The following is a 21,999-nucleotide window of genomic DNA, read 5'->3' as shown; positions in this document are numbered from 1 at the left end:
ATTGAACTCATCTCTGCACCAAGCGGACCTAATAGACATCTATAGAACTCTCCACCCCAAATCAACAGAATATACATTCTTCTCAGCACCACATCGCACTTATTCCAAAATTGACCACATAATTGGAAGTAAAGCACTCCTCAGCAAATGTACAAGAACTGAAATTATAACAAACTGTCTCTCAGACCACAGTGCAATCAAACTAGAACTCAGGACTAAGAAACTCAATCAAAACCGCTCAACTACATGGAAACTGAACAACCTGCTCCTGAATGACTACTGGGTACATAACGAAATGAAAGCAGAAATAAAGATGTTCTTTGAAACCAATGAGAACAAAGATACAACATACCAGAATCTCTGGGACACATTTAAAGCAGTGTGTAGAGGGAAATTTATAGCACTAAATGCCCACAAGAGAAAGCAGGAGAGATCTAAAATTGACACTCTAACATCACAATTAAAAGAACTAGAGAGGCAAGAGCAAACACATTCAAAAGCTAGCAGAAGGCAAGAAATAACTAAGATCAGAGCAGAACTGAAGGAGATAGAGACACAAAAAACCCTCCAAAAAATCAATGAATCCAGGAGTTGGTTTTTTGAAAAGATCAACAAAATTGACAGACCGCTAGCTAGACTAATAAAGAAGAAAAGAGAGAAGAATCAAATAGACGCAATAAAAAATGATAAAGGGGATATCACCACCGACCCCACAGAAATACAAACAACCATCAGAGAATACTATAAATGCCTCTACGCAAATCAACTAGAAAATCTAGAAGAAATGGATAATTCCTGGACACTTACACTCTCCCAAGACTAAACCAGGAAGAAGTTGAATCCCTGAATAGACCAATAGCAGGCTCTGAAATTGAGGCAACAATTAATAGCCTACCCACCAAAAAAAGTCCAGGACCAGATGGATTCACAGCTGAATTCTACCAGAGGTACAAGGAGGAGCTGGTACCATTCCTTCTGAAACTATTTCAATCAATAGAAAAAGAGGGAATCCTCCCTAACTCTTTTTATGAGGCCAACATCATCCTGATACCAAAGCCTGGCAGAGACACAACAAAAAAAGAGAATTTTAGACCAATATCCCTGATGAACATCGATGCAAAGATCCTCAATAAAATACTGGCAAACCGGATTCAGCAGCACATCAAAAAGCTTATCCACCATGATCAAGTGGGCTTCATCCCTGGGATGCAAGGCTGGTTCAACATTCGCAAATCAATAAACGTAATCCAGCATATAACAGAACCAAAGACAAGAACCACATAATTATCTCAATAGATGCAGAAAAGGCTTTTGACAAAATTCAACAGCCCTTTATGCTAAAAACGCTCAATAAATTTGGTATTGATGGAACGTACCTCAAAATAATAAGAGCTATTTATGACAAACCCACAGCTAATATCATACTGAATGGGCAAAAACTGGAAAAATTCCCTTTGAAAACTGGCACAAGACAGGGATGCCCTCTCTCACCACTCCTATTCAACATAGTGTTGGAAGTTCTGGCTAGGGCAATCAGGCAAGAGAAAGAAATCAAGGGTATCCAGTTAGGAAAAGAAGAGGTCAAATTGTCCCTGTTTGCAGATGACATGATTGTATATTTAGAAAACCCCATCATCTCAGCCCAAAATCTCCTTAAGCTGATAAGCAACTTCAGCAAAGTCTCAGGATACAAAATTAATGTGCAAAAATCACAAGCATTCTTATACACCAGTAACAGAGAAGCAGAGAGCCAAATCAGGAATGAACTTCCATTCACAATTGCTTCAAAGAGAATAAAATACCTAGGAATCCAGCTTACAAGGGATGTAAAGGACCTCTTCAAGGAGAACTACAAACCACTGCTCAGTGAAATCAAAGAGGACACAAACAAATGGAAGAACATACCATGCTCATGGATAGGAAGAATCAATATCATGAAAATGGCCATACTGCCCAAGGTGATTTATAGATTCAATGCCATCCCCATCAAGCTACCAATGACTTTCTTCACAGAATTGGAAAAAACTGCTTTAAAGTTCATATGGAACCAAAAAAGAGCCCGCATTGCCAAGACAATCCTAAGTCAAAAGGACAAAGCTGGAGGCGTCACGCTACCTGACTTCAAACTATACTACAAGGCTACAGTAACCAAAACAGCATGGTACTGGTACCACAACAGAGATATAGACCAATGGAACAGAACAGAGTCCTCAGAAATAATACCACACATCTACAGCCATCTGATCTTTGACAAACCTGAGAGAAACAAGAAATGGGGAAAGGATTCCCTATTTAATAAATGGTGCTGGGAAAATTGGCTAGCCACAAGTAGAAAGCTGAAACTGGATCCTTTCCTTACCCCTTATACGAAAATTAATTCAAGATGGATTAGAGACTTAAATGTTAGACCTAATACCATAAAAACCCTAGAAGAAAATCTAGGTAGTACCATTCAGGACATAGGCATGGGCAAGGACTTCATGTCTAAAACACCAAAAGCAATGGCAGCAAAAGCAAAAATTGACACATGGGATCTAATTAAACTAAAGAGCTTTTGCACAGCTAAAGAAACTACCATCAGAGTGAACAGGCAACCTACAGAATGGGAAAAAATTTTTGCAACCTACTCATCTGACAAAGGGCTAATATCCAGAATCTACAAAGAACTCAAACAAATATACAAGAAAAAAACAAACAACCCCATCAAAAAGTGGGCAAAGGATATGAACAGACATTTCTCAAAAGAAGACATCCATACAGCCAACAGACACATGAAAAAATGCTCATCATCACTCGCCATCAGAGAAATGCAAATCAAAACCACAATGAGATACCATCTCACACCAGTTAGAATGGCAATCATTAAGAAGTCAGGAAACAACAGGTGTTGGAGAGGATGTGGAGAAATAGGAACACTTTTACACTGTTGGTGGGATTGTAAACTAGTTCAACCATTATGGAAAACAGTATGGCGATTCCTCAAGGATCTAGAACTAGATGTACCATATGACCCAGCCATCCCACTACTGGGTATATACCCAAAGGATTATAAATTACTCTACTACAAAGACACATGCACACGTATGTTTATTGCGGCACTATTCACAATAGCAAAGACTTGGAATCAACCCAAATGTCCATCTGTGACAGACTGGATTAAGAAAATGTGGCACATATACACCATGGAATACTATGCAGCCATCAAAAAGGATGAGTTTGCATCCTTCGTAGGGACATGGATGCAGCTGGAAACCATCATTCTTAGCAAACTATCACAAGAAGAGAAACCAAACACCGCATGTTCTCACTCATAGGTGGGAACTGAACAATGAGATCACTTGGACTGGGGAAGGGGAACATCACACACTGGGGCCTATCATGGGGAGGGGGGAGGAGGAGGGATTGCATTGGGGAGTTATACATGATATAAACGTCATGCACATGTACCCTAGAACTTAAAGTATAATAAAAAAAAAAAAAAAAAAAGAAAAAAAAAGATGTGACAAATCATACTTTGTATCAGAAACTGGACATTTGTTAGAAATAAAGGTCAATCACAGTATAAATATTTCCCACATTGTGCTAAGCGATTCTTAAACTAGCACTGCAGAATTATTATAATGGATATGTTTATTAATTTTTAACCTACTAAAGTTTGGGTGGGTTGCAGCATTTAAATAACTACATAATTCCTTGTCATACATACGTTTTTCTCATTTGAGCCTCCTCAGAAATTCAAGGGATATTTTTTAGGATTTGTATGTATGTTAGAATGGGGAGTAAATATTATTGCAAACTACCAGAACAAAGTTTTTAGATTCCAGAATCAAATGTTATCAAATTATGATTGAGTAGATTCTATACCATAGGAGCCTTCCAGAATGGAATTACACAATAAGATGTATGAACAACTCAGGCATTCAAGACAGAAATCAAGTGTGCTGATATTCTTTTATCCAAATTGTCAGTGATACCTTACTCAACTTTCTTCCACTTCCATGTATCTAAATCTTGCAAAAGCAGAGGATAATCATTATTCCTTTCCTCAGAGTATTAAAATAATTCATTCATGTGCATTTCAAGACACTGTGAGATCTATAATAAAGCTGTCAGTATCAGTTGTCTTTCAAACTTAGCATATTAAATATAAAGCCCCTGTCTTAGAATATCGGAAGAAAGAGAGCCATGCTGAGCCTGTTTCTTTGGGGCTACTGGCAAGAACTTAGGGTGGAAAAGTGACTATACTAACTGTTGATTCTTATGGCCAACAAATTTGTAGTTTTTTGTTGTTGGTGATGGTGTCTATAGTGATAACATATATGTAACATAAAACTTACTATTTTAACCATTTTTAAGCACATGGTTCAATAGCATTAAGTACATTCACATTGTTCTGTAACCATCACCACCAGCCATGTCTAAAACTTTTTGGTCTTCCCAAACTGAAACTCTATACCCATTAAACACTAACTCTCCTTTCCCTCCTCATCCCAGCACCTGCCACCACCATTCTACTTTCTATCTCTGTGATTTGACTACTCTATGTACCTCATGTAAGTGGAATCATAAAATATTTGTCTTTTTGTGGTCAGCTTATTTCACTTAGCAGAATGTCCTCAAGATTCATCCATGTTGTAACATAGTCAGAATTTCCTTCCTTTTTAAGGCTAAATAATATTTCTGTATGTATATACCATACTTTGCTTATCCATTCATCTGTCAATAGATACTTGAGTTGCTTCCACCATTGACTGTTGTGGATAATGTTGTGAATATGGGTATACAAATATGTGTTCAAGTCCCAGCTTTAATGTTTTGGATGTATACCTAGAAATGGAATTGCTGGTTTATATAGTAATTATGTTTAATTTTTTAACTTGCAACTTTTTAAATGTGAGGGACATAAAGGAAGAGCAGTGGGTAGGGGAACATGAGTTGTAGTAGTTATTACTATGGTGATAGTATGGATGAAAAGTTCTAAAATCTAGTTTTTCCATCTTACCTTAGCCACCTATGAAATATATTGCTGTAGGTAAGGACTTACTCTATTTAAACCTCTCTTATGGCCGGGTGCAGTGGCTCACGCCTGTAATCCCAGCACTTTGGGAGACCGAGGCGGGTGGATCACGAGGTCAGGAGATCGAGATCATCCTGGCTAACACGGTGAAACCCCGTCTCTACTAAAAATACAAAAAAAAATTAGCCGGGCCTGGTGGCAGGTGCCTGTAGCTCCCGCTACTTGGGAGGCTGAGGCAGGAGAATGGCGTGAACCCAGGAGGCGGAGCTTGCAGTGAGCCGAGATCGTGCCACTGCACTCCAGCCTGGGCGACAGAGCGAGACTCCGTCTCAAAAAAAAAACAAAAACAAAAAACACTCTCTTCCTTCATCTGTAAAATGAACCTAACAGTGCTCTACTAGATTTTCATGGGATTAAGGGAGATTATATATGTAATCATACAAGGTTAATAGACATTTACTATGTCAATGGGGCTAGCCACCAGAAAAACTCAGCCCTAGTGCTATCTCTGATTAATAACCACTATTAGTGCACTATTCAAAATTCCAGCAAAGTCATTCGTGTAGGTTCTGAGCTGGTGTAGAGCTTACATTTTGACCTACACCCCCCAGTGCCAGGACAAACTACTTCCAAATAAGGAAGCATCCCGTGAGGTTTATTGTGATCCTGGACAAGCACCACTGGGCCCGCTACTAGGGACTATATAGCTTCAGGTTCATTTGGGAGTTAATGTTATATATGTGAATACAAACTAGACCCTATGGTCCCACCACTTCCCGTGTCTTACATAGTATGGCCCAGACCTCCAGTATAGCTCCAGAATAGCTTCAACATCCTAGGAGTATCTGAAGCTAGAATCTGCTAAGTTCTTCCTTCCAATTCAAGTGCCAAAAGGGAAGAGTCAATATCACTATAGAATATAGTGATGATATTCAGAATAGAAATTTGAAAATCAGATGGTCAGAATATAAATTTAAAAATCTCTCTGCACTTACTTGTAAGTCCTAGGATCTGGAAATCAGAGACCCTAGGTGGCTAAGGTCAAAGATAAAAAATACAGACTCACTTATCCAGCTCTGGATCAATGAAATTTTATAAATTATACAAATACTTCATGTAAATCAAGTCCTGTATTACTTGTCTTGGTTTCTTTTCTTCCTTCCTCTTCCTCTTTTTTTAACCTTATTTATTTTTGCTTTCCTTTTTTGAAATTAGCAATAAAGACAGTTTCTGACTAGAGGATTTAAGGAATTGGTTATGACTCCTGAAACTTTTATTCTTGTTGGCACTAATTCGAATTTCTGAGCCAAAAGTGATTTTCATCGAGAGTAGTCTGAATACTTACTTCACACAAAAGGTTACTGGTGCTCTTCTTATAGGCACTAAATTATTTCAATTAATGAAGCCCAAATCAAAGGCTAAAACTCAAATGGAATGACTGGGACATTCCTTTTTTTAAAAAACTTCATCTTCTTAAGAAAAAAACAACTTTAGGATTAAAAAATGATGCATTCATTGTAGAAAATGTGGAAATTTTTGGAAAAGTAGAGCAAAGGGAATAAAAACCATAAATCTAACATTCTGAAGTAGTAAATGCTTTATATTGTCATGTATGGTTTTTCCTTCTTTTTCTATTGATATGTACACTTATATCTTAATACAGTTAAGACTATATGCTGCAATGGAAAACAGTATGGCGATTCCTCAAGGATCTAGAACTAGATGTACCATATGACCCAGCCATCCCACTACTGGGTATATACCCAAAGGATTATAAATTACTCTACTACAAAGACACATGCACACGTATGTTTATTGCGGCACTATTCACAATAGCAAAGACTTGGAATCAACCCAAATGTCCATCTGTGACAGACTGGATTAAGAAAATGTGGCACATATACACCATGGAATACTATGCAGCCATCAAAAAGGATGAGTTTGCATCCTTTGTAGGGACATGGATGCAGCTGGAAACCATCATTCTTAGCAAACTATCACAAGAAGAGAAAACCAAACACCGCATGTTCTCACTCATAGGTGGGAACTGAACAATGAGATCACTTGGACTCGGGAAGGGGAACATCACACACTGGGGCCTATCATGGGGAGGGGGGAGGAGGGAGGGATTGCATTGGGGAGTTATACATGATATAAAAGTCATGCACATGTACCCTAGAACTTAAAGTATAATAAAAAAAAAAAAAAAAAAAAAAAAAAGACTATATGCTGCAGATTTGACTTTGCATGTGGTAAAAATATATATCATAGGAATTTTCCTATGTCAATGAATATTCTTCATAATATTACTTTAGCCTCCATAATATTTTATCTTAAGAATATATCATTTCTTATTTAAATACCTATATTGTTGATAGTTTGGTTTCTTTCCATTTTTTCTATTGTAAGCAACTCTGAAATAAACATATACAGAAACATTTATCCATTTTTCCTAGGATAGATTTCTAGAAGTCAAACTACTAGGTCAATGGGTATGAAAATGTGTAAAGATGGCTTTCCTTTTAAAGAAAATCATATTTGGGTTTTTAAAGGATTACTGACACATCAACTGAACACATCTTTGATTACTGTATAGCACCTCATATTCAGATAATCTCTACAAACATTGCCATGAATTGACTGAAAATAATCTGTTATTTCAGGCACCAGAATGCATCTCTTCTTTCTGCCCCCTATTTCTTGGGACAGAAATCAGGAGGTATGACTGAACCCATTTACAAGCTGTGACAGACAAGCACACGTGCCCATCTTGTTTATGATTGCCTGCTTACCCGTTGCTCTCGATATTTACATTTTCCTTCTTTTCTCTTCCTTCAGATGGAATGGGGCGAGTCCTTGCTCAAGATGTATATGCAAAAGACAATTTACCGCCCTTCCCAGCATCAGTAAAAGATGGCTATGCTGTCCGAGGTGAATATTTTGGTTCTCTTAAACATAATCAGACTTACACTGTATTTTTTTTTTTTCAGATTGTTGGCTTAGCCCAAGCACCCAGTAGCTGTTAGGTTTGTTTCCCCATGATTGTCAAAATTCACAGATAACCATGTTAATCTGCACCTGTATATTTTCTGGCACAATCTTGATTAAAACTTTTCAGATAAAGAAAAGTTATATGAAAATTCTCTTTTTTAAATTTTTTATTTTTAATATTTGTGGATACATGGTAGGTATATATATTTATGGGGTACATGAGATGTTTAAATACAGGCATGCAATGCATAAAAATCACATCAGGGTAAATGTGGAATCTGTCACATCAAGTGTTTATCCTTTATGTTACTAAAATTCTTGCTTACAAATAAATATATAGCAATAAAATTAAAACACTGTACTTCAATTTATTCTTTCTGTTCCTACACATGCCAGACAGCATACATTCTTGGTGTGGAAGTTTTCCAAATGTTTTCTAGTTGAAAACATCTATATGGTCTAAGAAAAAAGAGCAGACTCCCAACACAAGGGTAAAGTTGAGGTGGTCTGTTACGCTTTCAACTCAAACATCAGTAAAGGGCTTCATAAAAAGCAGACATGAGGGAAACCTCTAATTCTGTAGAAGATGCCATATTTCAAAATTCTGGAGCCCCAACAGCTAACGCAAAGTTGCCTGAGATTGCATAAAGCTTAAAAGCAAATACTAAATAGCATTTTTCTGCCTAAATTCCAATCTAAGAACCCCAAATGTAAATTCTGAATTGCTTAGAAACTGTTGTTGATTTTTTTGGTTTTGTTTTTGTTTTTCCATATACAACATGATATTTTAAAATATGTAGTATACATTGTAGAATGGCTTAGCTGAGCTAATTAACACATGCATTACCTCACATCCTTATCATTTTTGTGGTGAGACTTAAAATCTGCTCTCTTAGTGATTTTCAAACTATGATACATTGTTATTATGTTATTGGTTATTAATACAAGCTTGATATCATTGAAGAAACATGTTAAAAAAATTTTTGAGTTTATCAGAGCTGTTAAGCATGCCAATCCCTTTTTAATGGGGTACATGAGATATGGAGTTATGGAGTCTCTTACTTGGTTTTGGTTTTGGTTTTTTTAGCTACATTTAGCCATGAAAATACAGGTTGGGCATCCCTAATTCAAAAATCTAGGATTTGAAGTACTCCAAAATCTGAAATTTTTTGCGTGTTGACATGGCACCACAAGTAGAAAATTTTATACCTGACCTCATGTGAAGGGTCACAGTAAAAACACACTCAAAACTTTGTTTAGAAAAATTATTTGAGGCCGGGCGCGGTGGCTCAAGCCTGTAATCCCAGCACTTTGGGAGGCCGAGACGGGCGGATCACGAGGTCAGGAGATCGAGACCATCCTGGCTAACATGGTGAAACCCCGTCTCTACTAAAAAATACAAAAAAACTAGCCGGGCGACATGGCAGGCGCCTGTAGTCCCAGCTGCTTGGGAGGCTGAGGCAGGAGAATGGCGTAAACCCAGGAGGCGGAGCTTGCAGTGAGCTGAGACCCGGCCACTGCACTCCAGCCTGGGCGGCAGAGCAAGACTCCGTCTCAAAAAAAAAAAAAAAAAAAAAAAAAAAAGAAAAATTATTTGAAACATTGTTTAAAATTACCTACCTTGTGGCTATGTGTATAGGATATATATGAAACATAAATTAATTTTGTGTTTAGACTTCGGTCCCATCCGCAAGATATCTCATTATGTATATGCAGATATTCCAAAATCTGAAAAATATCAAAATCCAAAATACTTCTGGTCCCAAGCATTTCATATAAAAGATGATCAACCTATAATTTCCTTTTTCTTGTAATTAAATACTTCATTAATCTCCTCTGTGTTCCATCATCTCTTAGTAGTTATCTTTTTATGTTGGAGATAACATAGCAAATGGTTAAGGCTACAAGCGTTGAGCAAAGCTCGAGTGATATGGGTTTTAGTACCAGTTCCATCTGTGTAATTTTGAGCAAATCACTTAAATTTTTTTAGTTTCAGTTTTCTCATCTCTAAAATTACAATAATTACAACAATACTTACCCCAGCAGGTTGTTGTAAGGATTAGATGAGGTTGTAGAAAACCTTAATAAACTACCTGACACACATTAAAAAAAAAAAAAAAAAGAGCACTTGATAATTGTATTTTAAAATGTTTAATGATAGTAACCATTATTATCACTATTATTATTTTAAACACATTTTCTTAAACTATCTCTGAAAAAGGGCTAACATTTGAATTGCTACTCTCATTTTCTGTGTAAATAAAATGGTAGAGAGATTGAGCTTATGTTTTTTCATTTCCACTAGTGTATTCTTTCTCAGGAAGATTATCTTGGATTCACTTCATTCAGCTTGATCTCACTATATCAGAATACTTCTGAAATTGGCAAAGCCAAAACATAAATACCAAATTCCCAATGGCTCCTATGTTTTTTTCTTTCAAATTGCTTCCTTCTACAGTGTTGATCAGAATAAATATTGTCCAGATAGAAAATTATTTTATCTTGTGATAGCTTCACTGGCTCTTCTAGTTTCTTTTTTTTCCCAACGTCATTGTTGGCTTGAAATAGTTTCTTATTGCCCATCTAAAAAGTAAATTCTGTTTTGATGTTACAATTTGTAGCCATACAAGATTACTATAAAATGACAAAGAATTCTTCCTTCCAGAGTAAAGCAAACAGCTAGAGCAGATGAAACACCAGAGACAAAGAAGTCTGTTTTTTATAAATAAAGTGGGAGAGAGTGAGAAAATAAATTATTTGAGGCAGAATTATTCCCAAACAGAATATTGTTCTGTGATTTTTACATGAGCTAGCAGCACCTCAATTTTTAAAAAAAAAAAAAAAAAAAAACAGTTGCTGTTAGCTTTTCTTGTTGCCAAGGGAGCAATTAGCCCCTATGAGCTTTTCAGACACTGTACAACTCATCAAAAAAATTTTATGTAAAATTACCGTTTAGTATCCTATTTATGCTTTTGTTTGGGAGGGGTTTTTACATTATTTCACCAAAAAAAATCTAAAATGGCATCCCACATTATAAAGAGTCAGAGAGATTATCTACCATGAAGCTGATTCACATTGTTTCTTTCTTGCAAAGAGTTGCTAGTTCTCCAAGATATGTAACATATAAGAGAGACATAAGTGATAACCATTCTGTAGATGGTTAAATCTCAAAGTAGGAATGGTTAGTGTGTCTGTGTGTACAATATGAACATCATAATTAAGGAAGCAAAAGTCTTCTGTAGAAAGTGGCATGGTCTTACAACTATGCTGAATTTTCCAGTTTCTACCTCCTCACTTTTGTCTGTAATTCAGGAAGATAAACTCTATGAATCCTAAAAGTTATTTTTATCATATTTAGTAATTAAGATGATTTTCATTTCTTTAAAGGTAAATATTCATTAGCCTCTTTTCTATTATAAATACCACCCCAGGCAGTGTTTTGGTAAAGAATATCCTTGAGGCCAATTGTTGTGGCTCTCTACGACCCTCCTTTGAGTACCTCCTTCTCTCTACCCCTGTCTTCCTTTACTCTGGTTCCTTTCTCCCTGCTCCCTTGATTCTCCCTATTTTCTTCTCCTCTGCCTTTACCTTAGGCCTTCCAGTAATAACCAGTGGCACTCGTGGGCATTGCTAACCCTCTAGGTGTAAAGATGTTGCTAACTTGCTCTGGATCACTAAGCATTAGCCAGTATCCTTCAGAAACATGTGGGATAAAACTCCAAACCAGTTGGAGGATCACTTGCTTTAAGGTATGTGAGTTCAAAAATCAAGACAGTAATAAAATGACTAAGGAAATAAGTAGAAACAGCTCAAAATAAAACATTAAGAAAAAATAGAATGTAAAGAAGGCAGGAATCAAGTGATGATAATATAAAATAATAGGAAGACCTGTAAACCTAAAACTGCATTCATGTGGGAATGAATTTGAAAGATAAAAGTAGATAAAATAAAAATGAAAGTGGCATATTTACAATTTGAATCAATACAGTATTTTTATTTTTCACATTTTTGGATTTTGTTTCTCCCTTCACACTGATGAAGCTAATTGTCCTCTTGATGCATTCACATCCTCCTATATAGATGTGGCTGCTTATTGTCTCACACTTTCTTTGTGGATATTAATAAGGGCAAAAATATCTCAGAACTCCAAGTTCAGCTTTCTTGAAAAAGTTCAATTTGAAAGGTTTATCCCTTTAGAACTTATTTTGGGATCATTTGGAAAAAAGGAATATTTTGAACAAATCAGGAATTATTTTCAGAGCCATGGGTAACATACCGTTCTGAAAAAGTATATTAAGAGAAAGCTTTGCCATTTGGGTAGAGAGAATTTTAAAAGTTTTATTTTTCTTGTTTACATTCTGATTGAAATTACTTATGGAAAATGCAAAAATAATCAAAAGAACATTTTAAAATTACCCATTAACTTACCCCCTGGCCATTATTAACATTTTGTGCATTTACCCCACATACAGTGGGTTAGAATACACCAAAATTCAATATAGACAATCCACAGCCATTGTGACTTAGAGCTAGTTCTTATTCTTTCAACAGTAATCGTATTTCAGGGCTTTTGTTGTATCCATTTGAATCCTCTTTGGCTACCACTGGTTCTGCAATTCATTTGACAGCCTATTTTTGCCCTTTACTATAGGACACTTTCAGTGAAAAAGAGGGCCTTATGATATGGGAGTAATACTCATGTGAACAGATAGATAATTTGGAATAATTTAGTTTAGTTAATTCCAAAAAGAAAATACTTAGGAAAATAATGCCTCCTTTCCAAATACTAACAATTAATAAGCATTTTCCCTGGAAGTTAATGGTAAAGAATACACAATGCCTTCTTACTCATGTATCCTGTGCCCACCTCCCTGCTTTCCATAAGAAAAGGTAGCCAGTTTAAAATTCCAAACAATTTACCTAATGTAATACTTGAGTGTAATTGCAGTAAGTATGAATCCTGTTATTCCAGATTTGTCACCTTCTCTTGTTACCTTTTCCTGCCAACCCCTCCTATAATCTTTAGTATCCATATAAAGACTATTACCCTGTGCCCTTCTTGCAGTCTCAGACAGTGTAGTTCTATAAGCAGAGTAGACAAATTACTATTCCTTCTGCCTTATTCCTCTATCAACTATTTTCTAGGACCTCTGAAAGTTATGCCATCTCTATGTGCTCTAATTTGTTCAGCCTTAAAGTGGAAATGATGAGACTCTTTAGTATTGAAAATAAATGAATAGCTATACAGTATTTCAAGAGACTTGAAAGATCACTATGGCTGGAAAAGGAAAATGAAGGATAATTCTATGGCAGATGATTCGAAGATTATTGTTTTCTATGTACACAATGAGTAGTTATCTAGTGGTATCAATTTCATATCAAATAATATAACCAGAAATCTTCAAACAAATGGGTAAACAGAACTAAAAGTGTTTTCTGGACATTAGAAAAAGAAGGAATAAGAGGGAATAGCTTCAGGGTCTTGCATTAAACATTGTTTACATAACGCATATGCCATTAGGGTTTATATTGCTTTTATCACTTCTTTCAAATTAAATTCTACAGTTGCAAAGCAGAAAAGAAAACACATTAGCAGATATGTCAGAATTACAAGGGAAACAATTCTAAGTCTGTTGAAGTCCTTCAAATCCATTCATCTTTTCTAATGATGTACTGTGGCTTACTTTCTTTTTTTCTTTCCAAGCTCTAGGTTCATGTGCTATCATACCTCCACTTCTGCCCTCTCCTACCTAAACTTGTAGAATTCATCTTGAAAAACTACAACTTTTTTTAACCTATTTCTTTCATAGATATTTTTAAATAAATATAGTCATGCACCACATTAACATTTGGGTCAAAAACAGACCCTTACATGATGGTGGTCCCATAAGATTACAATGGAGCTGAAAAATTCCTATTGCCTAGTGACATTGTAGCCATTGTAAGGTCACATAGTACAACACATTACCTTTCCTATAGTTAGATATGTTTAGATACACAGATACTTAGCACTGTGTTACAGTTGCCTATAGTATTCAGTATTGTAATATGCTGTACAAGTTTGTAGCCCAAGAGCAATACCACGTAGCCTATTTGTATAATAGACTATATCATCTAGGTTTGTGTTAGTACACTCTGTGATGATGTTCACACAACAAAATTGCCTAACAATGCATTTCTTAGAATATATCCCCATTGTTAAGTGACTCATGACTGTATCAGGAAGTTAGATAGATTGATAATTATTTTTCTGTCTTTATAAGACAAACCTTAGTGTTAATGTAAAATTTGGACTCCTGTAGTTCACTAATTTTTTATTCCTTAAATGTTCTCTTAGTCTGAATTTGTCTGTATTCAGTTAGATCTTATAGTGCTCTGCTCCTCAAAAAAGGTAATCCATGGACCACCAGCCTCAGCATCAGCTTGTTAGAATTTAGAATCTCAGGCCCTGTCCCAGCCCTACTAAATTAGAATCTGTATATTCACAAGATCTCCAGATGATTTGCATGCACATTAAATGTTGAGAAATAAGAGAAATAATCAAAATGACTCCTCTCTTGGTACCAAGAAACTTCTGTGTAGTTGGTTGACTGATTCTTCCTTAGCTAGCAATATAGAGACACATTTACCAACTGGAAAGGTTCAGGGTAAGGTGGAGAACTTAGTGCAAGTAAGCACATATTCTCTCCACAATTGGTATACTTTCCCCAATAACAAAGACCTTGCTCCTTAGAATCACTTCAGAGCGCTTTCACATGTGGACTTCCCTGAAACTCCATACTAGGCTTGCCCCAGATGACCTCCCAGATGACCTCCAGCTACTCATTATTCAGTTTATTTAGAGGATTATACAGAACATTGATATGAGCATTTTGAGTTTATGTGCATGTGTGGGGGAACAGGAGAAAAGAGAAATACTTCCCACCTAAAACTTTATGAGAATGCTAACTTCATTTCTTTAGTCTTTTAACAAATATTTATTATCAACAATGAGCTAGGCACTATGCTAGACAGAATAATGACATAATCTAAGTTATACAGAATTAATCAAAGCAGTCTCTTTTTTTTTTTGAGACAGGATCTCACTATGTTGCTCCAGCTGAAGTGCAGTGGTACAATCTCAGCTCACTAAAACCTCCACTCCCCACCTACCACCCAGTTCTCAAGCCATCTTTGTGCCTCAGCCTCCCAAGTAGCTAGGACTACAGGCACACACCACCACACCTGGCTAATTTTTGTATCTTTTGTAGAGATGAGGTTTTGCCATGTTGCCCAGGTTGGTCTCAAACTCCTGAGCTGAAGTGATTTGCCCAGCCAAAGCAATCTTTCTAAACATTCTTAAGATGCTGACTCAAATTTTGAAGGAAACAATATATATGGATCAGCAAAAAGTATATATAACAAATATAGAACTTTGTGTTAGAAAATATTACTTATTTGTTCATTTGTGCATGAATCTTCTAAGAACATTTTTTGGAACCACATTCATTCATCTACCAACCATTTTGAATACTTAACATATTGAACATTTATTTAACAACCATTGTACAGCAAGTGCCAGGGATTTGCAAATACTATAAATACATTTAGAAGCCATAATTGATTTCAGGCTACACTGGGGAAACAAAAGAGGATGCTGACAACTCTTGAGGGGAGAGGAGTCAGATATGACTTCATAGAGAAGATGACACTTGAGCTGAGTCTTAACAGCTAGAAAATCTTTAATCAGAAGGCAAGAATAAGAAAAGGATACTTTAAGTAGTGGAAGTAGCATATGTCATGGAGCCAAAATATGAATTGTCTTGGTACTCTCAGTATATCAACTGCTATAGTACTAGCAGTTGATAATAGCTAGAGTATAAGGTATAAGGAAGACATGAACCAAGGCCTCTGCACATATGTTTTCTTTGCATACAATGATGGAGCACTTCCACTTCATGTCTATCTTTTCCTCTCTCCCCCTCTCCTCCCTTCCCTCCCTATCTCCCTCCCTTTCTCTCTCCCCACCTACATACACACACACACACACACACACACACACACACACACCCCTACTTAGCTCTTACTCATTCTTCATATTCAAATCAGAAATCCTTTTATCATGCTTTTCATGACCCTCTAGTGTAGCTCAGGTACTTTAATTGTATACTGTCATAAAATCATGTTTCTTTGCTTTGGAGTAGTTTTCTTAATTTGTATGTATGTATTCATTAATGTGATTATTTGATTAATATCTGCCTCTCCTGATGCATCAGTGACTTTAAGAGTTTTATTTTAACCACTCCCATGGGAAGAAATACATTAAATATATTATACATCACAAGCCCATGATATACACACACATATATAACATATACAGTACATATAAATATATATACATACACATATATAAACAAAAATAAGTTTTATGAAACAAGAGTCATCCTTACCATGTGTGTTGAAATATATTTCTATCCTTTCCATTAAAAAATTCTTCACAAGTAGATTTTACAGCCTACCTCCATTTGTCATCCAGAGTTTGAAAAACCTTGTAACAGGTTGGCACTGCACTAAAATAGAAGCAGTGTCTAGGTTTACCCCCTACTCTCTCTCCAGCCCCTAATTTAACACTTGGGGCATAAAAGACACTCAGCAGATATTTACTGAATGAATAAAAGGAATAAAGAGCTTCAAAGATATTGTTTTAAAAGTGTGATTATCCCCATTTTTACCAACAAGAAAACTGAAGGTTAGAGAAGTTTAGTAATTTTGTTGAGAGTCCCTGAAGCTAACAATAAACAGAACCAGGATTCAGATTCAGGTTTTTTTACTCTAAAACAATGCTAATTTCCCCCTTGTGCAGGAAGTAAAAAAAGAGAAAACGGGTCAGGCACGGTGGCTCATGCCTATAACCCCAGCATTTTGGGAGGCCGAGGCAGGTGGATCACCTGAGGTCAGGAGTTTGACACCAGCCTGACCAATATGATGAAATCCCATCTCTACTAAAAAAAACAAAATAAAATAAAATACAAAAATTAGCCGGGCGTGGTGGCGTATGCCTGTAATCCCAGCTACTCGGGAGGCTGAGACAGGAGATTGGCTTGAACGCGGGAGGCAGAGGTTGCAGTGAGCCGAGATTGCGCCATTGCACCCCAGCCTGGGCAGCAAGAACGAAACTCCGTCTCAAAAAAAAAAAAGAGAGAGAGAAAATATCTAGGTTGCCATAGGAGGTAGCAAGCTGATAATTATCTAGTAGAGAAACAATTTTAAGTAAGTTTATTCACGTTTGAGATGCAGTTAGTGTGGAACTTTGAAAGATAATTGATGTTTTAATTTTCTACAGTAAGAAAATTATCATTTGCTCTGAAAGATGGCAAAAATAATTGGGGGAATAGATGAAACAAGATTGGTAAAATGTTGATAATTGTTGAAGCAATGACTTCTATGTCTGTTGTAAAAACTTTTTTTTTTTTGAGACGGAGTTTCACTCTTGTTGCCCAGGCTGGAGTGCAGTGGCACAATCTTCAGCTCACCACAACCTCCGCCTCACAGGTTCAAGCGATTCTTCTGCCTCAGCCTCCCGAGTAGCTGGTATTACAGGCATGTGCCACCACACCCAGCTAATTTTATATTTTTAGTAGAGACAGGGTTTCTCCACGTTGGTCAGGCTGGTCTCAAACTCCTGACCTCAGGTGATCTGCCTGCCCCAGCCTCCCAAAGTGCTGGGATTATAGGTGTGAGCCACCACACCCAGACTGTTGTAAAAACTTCTTAAACTTTAAAAAAAAAAAACCATGAAAATGGCTTAATAAAATAACATTACCATAAAACTGTTCTATGATAGTTTTTACAAATAAAAATGGAACAATATAACAGGATTGAAAAAAAAAACAGAAAAACAAGAGTTTATTAACTTGGATAATATCTATAAAGCATAAAATACAACATCTTGTGACAGAAGGGACCCAGTGTTAATTTTTGTCCCTCTTCATATCATGCTAACCAAAACCATTTATGCAAAAAAGGGATGACTTCATTATAAAGTGTTTTATATAAGCCTTTAGAAAAAATATCACTTTATAGCTACATAAATGAGCAATTAATCTAATGTCCTTTTAAAAAGAGAAAATATCATTATTTATCACTGTGATTATAAATGTTAAATATTCATATATAATGTATATATTTTTTGTAGATATGCCCCCAAAACTCTGCTGTTTGCAGATAACGTGAAGGTAATGGTCATGATTTTAAAACGTACTAGATAGACATTTTTGCCCAGTCATATTGGTCTGAAAGCCACATCATATGTCAAGAAAACTCTTTAAATCGCCAAGAATGTTCCTTCATCTAGCCATTGTTTTTTTTTTTTTTTTTTTTTTTTTTTTTTTTTAGTAGAAACGGGGTTTCACCGTGTTCGCCAGGATGGCCTCCATCTCCTGACCTCGTGATCCGCCCGTCTCGGCCTCCCAAAGTGCTGGGATTACAGGCTTGAGCCACCGCACCCGGCCTAGCCATTGTTATACTGTATATATTTTTTAATAAACTTTTTTCATCCCAATTCTGGAATTTCTTTTTTCAATTTAAAAATAAATAGCCAGTGGAAAATGTGATACAGTACTGCCTATGTATTCTAACTCATAAATAGAATTTTGATACATTATTTAAAAATACTGTGCTACAGTTATGAGACTGGATTTTAGTCCTAGCTCTACCATTAACCAGAAGTTGTTCAGAGTACTTTACCTTTTCTTTCTACCTGAATTCTTTCATTCTATAATTCATTTCCTTCAGCCGTCAGATGAAGAAAGGAATGTTCTTCCTATTTCACATCAGGAAGCCCAGACTGGGAGATAAATAAGAAAACAGTATGAAGTAGTTAAATTGTTATTGAAAAATGGAGACATACGGATATATATACACATATATATACACACACACATATATATGTGTATATATATTTATGAGTGTACACACACACGACACATACGTACACATGGATAAGGTGGTATTAGGAAGATCGGCTAGAATAACATTAGAAAAGCACAAGTGTGGAAATTACGAAGTGACAGGAAGACCATCTCCAGTGACACCGTGGCACAATTAGTCACCAGTGGTACAATTAGGACCACTTCTATCAGTGCATGTGAGTTGCGGATACCAAACATTAAACCAGGAGTAACAAAGTCATTGTCAAGTCTAGGAGATCAGAAAAATATTCCACTTCTCTAAGTCTTATCAAATAATTTGAGTCAAATTTTAGAATTCCAATTTTAGGTTCTTGTTCCATGCTATAGGTCCATACTGATGTTTGTTCTTGGCTCTGTTCCATCTCACAGCTGCTGATGGCCCAGGAGATCGTTTCATCATTGGGGAATCCCAAGCTGGTGAACAGGTGAGATTGGTAGGCCTGAAAGGCACTGAATATTTCAGCTTCATGGACTTTGGGTATCTAATTCTAAATTTCTCCTATCAGTGTAGTGGGAATTAGAGAGATTAGTCAGAAAGTTATCAAAGGGATGAAAGTATAGTTCCCAGGAGAACCAAAAGAATTATTTCTTAATTGAAAAGTCTACATCTGTTAATATATGGTATAGTATTATTAGTATGTCTCACAGACATGCATTACAAGCATTTTCCAGACCTGTGATTGGGTGATTCTTTTTTTCCTGAAAAAAAAAAAAAAAAAAGGTTCTGAATAGAACAATTTCTAGGTAGTCTTCTCAGACTTCTCCCCAACTTGTGTTACAAATAGGGAAACTTAGAAGAAGTAGATTATTTAAACTCTTTATCTAATTATTTAATTTTTCTCACTTGGGATCTAGCCAGGGAACAGGTATACATATATTTATATTAAGAAATGAAACAATAATGGGCCATAATGAAAATACAAGTCCATTTGACACTTGGAGCCCAGTAATTGGCCACTTAATTGAAAAATCAGTTAAAGTGGGAAGTTATTTTATACATTTAAAATAAATATAAATTTAAGTTAAACAAATATTTATTAGTCAATAACTTGATGAAGAGCCAAGGTCTTCCTTTTAAATAAGTATGCTGTTTTAATTTCTATCAGGTCTTTCTTACGTAAAGCACACAAAAGGCAATGTCTCTGATTTCCATTTTGATTTATTTAAAGTGGAAAAAACTGAGCAATACTTGCAATACATAGAAGAGCAGAATCCTTTTAGGGTTTTATTATATTTTACATTCTTTTAGTTTCCTCACTCACACCTAATTTTATAGCATTTCTTTTTAGCAGCATTTTTAATGGAGGTTTCCAAAAGGTTTTACTTAATTTTTATAGAAAAAAAATAACTCTTTCACACTCATATATTATTGGTTTATGTAATCTTACTTTCTTTCTTTCTTTCTCTCTTTCTTTCTTTTCTTTCCTTCTTTCTTTCCTTCCTGCTTTCCTTCCTTCTTTCCTTCCTTCTTTCCTTCCTTCTCTCCTTCCTTCTCTCTTTCTCTTTCTCTCTTCTATTTCTCTTCTCTTCTCTTCTCTTCTTTTCTTTTTTCTTTTCTTTTCTTTCTTTTTGAGGCATAGTCTTGCTCTGTCGCCCAGGCTGGAGTGCAGTGGCACGATCTTGGCTCATTGCAAGCTCCGCCTCCTGGGTTCACGCCATTCTCCCACCTCGGCCTCCCAAGTAGCTGGGACTACAGGTGCCCACCACCATGCAGGGCTATTTTTTTGTTTTTGTGTTTTTAGTAGAGTTGGGGTTTCACCATGTTAGCCAAGATGGTCTTGATTTCCTGACCTTGTGATCCACCTGCCTCAGCCTCCCAAAGTGCTGGGATTACAGGCGTGAGCCACCGCACCCAGCCATATTTATTTAAACAACATATTTCAGTTAAAACTATTGCCACACACTGGCACAAACAAGTTTGGGAACAAACTCAATTGATTCTTGGAGTGGCAGCTTACAGGTATACAAGAGAAGAGTTTAACAGCTTCAAACTTGAAGTGTGCTGGGGCCATTGTTTTGTTTAAGAGGAAATAGCATCTGTCAATCTGGTGAGTTGCGAAGGTTGATCGACAGAGCTCCTACCTTATTGAATGGAACTAGAAGAAAACCAAAGAACTTTTTTCCTTTCCCTTCTGCTCCCCTTTAAAGTTTCCTCTTCCTGAGATGGAATACTCAACTGCTACTACCACGCAATATATAAAAATAAAAGTGTCAGCAGGCGCGGTGGCTCACGCCTATAATCCCAGCACTTTGGGAGGCCAGGGCGGGCAGATCACCTGAGTTTGCGAGTTTAAGACCAGCCTGACCAACATGGAGAAAGCCTGTCTCTACTGAAAATACAAAATGAGCCAGACATGGTGGCACATAGCTGTAATCCCGGCTACTCTGGAGGCTGAGGCAGGAGAATCGCTTGAACCCGGGAGGCAGAGGTTGCGGTGAGCCGAAATCTCACCACTGCACTCCAGCCTGGGCAACAAGAGCAAAACTCCGTCTCAAAAAAATAAAAATAAAAATAAATAAAAATGGCAAGAAATAAATAAATAATAATTTTTGAAATAAAGGCAGCAGTTTGGCAAACACTATGTTCCATGCCTTTCTTCTTTGGCTTAGCATGGACTAACAGTAGAAATGAGTTGAGATATATAGGAGAAGGATGGTACCAATGGTGTTAACCCTAGCTTCCTCATTTTAGCATCCAAAAATTGAGGAGATTCACGTACAGCTCTCTGAAGCTAAGTTGGCACTATAGTGATATATATTCTTGTCCATGCTGCACCAAGCTGGATCATTACCATGACCATTTTTCTGACAAAAAGAACAGCTAGGTTTGATTCTTTTTTATAAATGACTTGTCTTATTTTGTTTGTTTGTTTGGGTTTTTTGGGGGGGAGGGAGATTGTTCTTGGTTTTTGGTTTCTGGGTTTTTTCTTGAGACAGAGTCTTGCTCTGTTGCCCAGCATGATCTCAGCTCACTGCAACCTTCACCCCAGTATGGACTCTGTGTGGGGGCTCCAACCTCACTGGGTTCTCTCTTCTGATCCA

At 36.5% G+C, this 21,999-nt stretch overlaps 1 protein-coding gene across 14 annotated transcripts in view; it reads left to right on the top strand.

The window, feature by feature from the left end:
• GPHN (gephyrin) overlaps positions 1–21,999 on the top strand; it is a 791,686-nt gene that overhangs the window by 688,002 nt on the left and 81,685 nt on the right. For all 14 annotated transcript variants that reach the window (XM_033187698.1, XM_033187697.1, XM_033187683.1 and 11 more), the window contains 2 exons: positions 7,856–7,948; positions 19,327–19,382. In XM_033187698.1, the coding sequence (XP_033043589.1) occupies positions 7,856–7,948; positions 19,327–19,382 (149 nt within the window). The remainder of the gene's footprint in view (positions 1–7,855; positions 7,949–19,326; positions 19,383–21,999) is intronic.

Source organism: Trachypithecus francoisi, unplaced genomic scaffold (assembly GCF_009764315.1).
Source record: "Trachypithecus francoisi isolate TF-2019V2 unplaced genomic scaffold, Tfra_2.0 Lachesis_group3, whole genome shotgun sequence".
In the NCBI taxonomy this organism is placed as follows: Eukaryota; Metazoa; Chordata; class Mammalia; order Primates; family Cercopithecidae; genus Trachypithecus; species Trachypithecus francoisi.
Note: the sequence above shows the minus strand (reverse complement) of the source record. Positions and strands in the feature narration are given on the sequence as shown.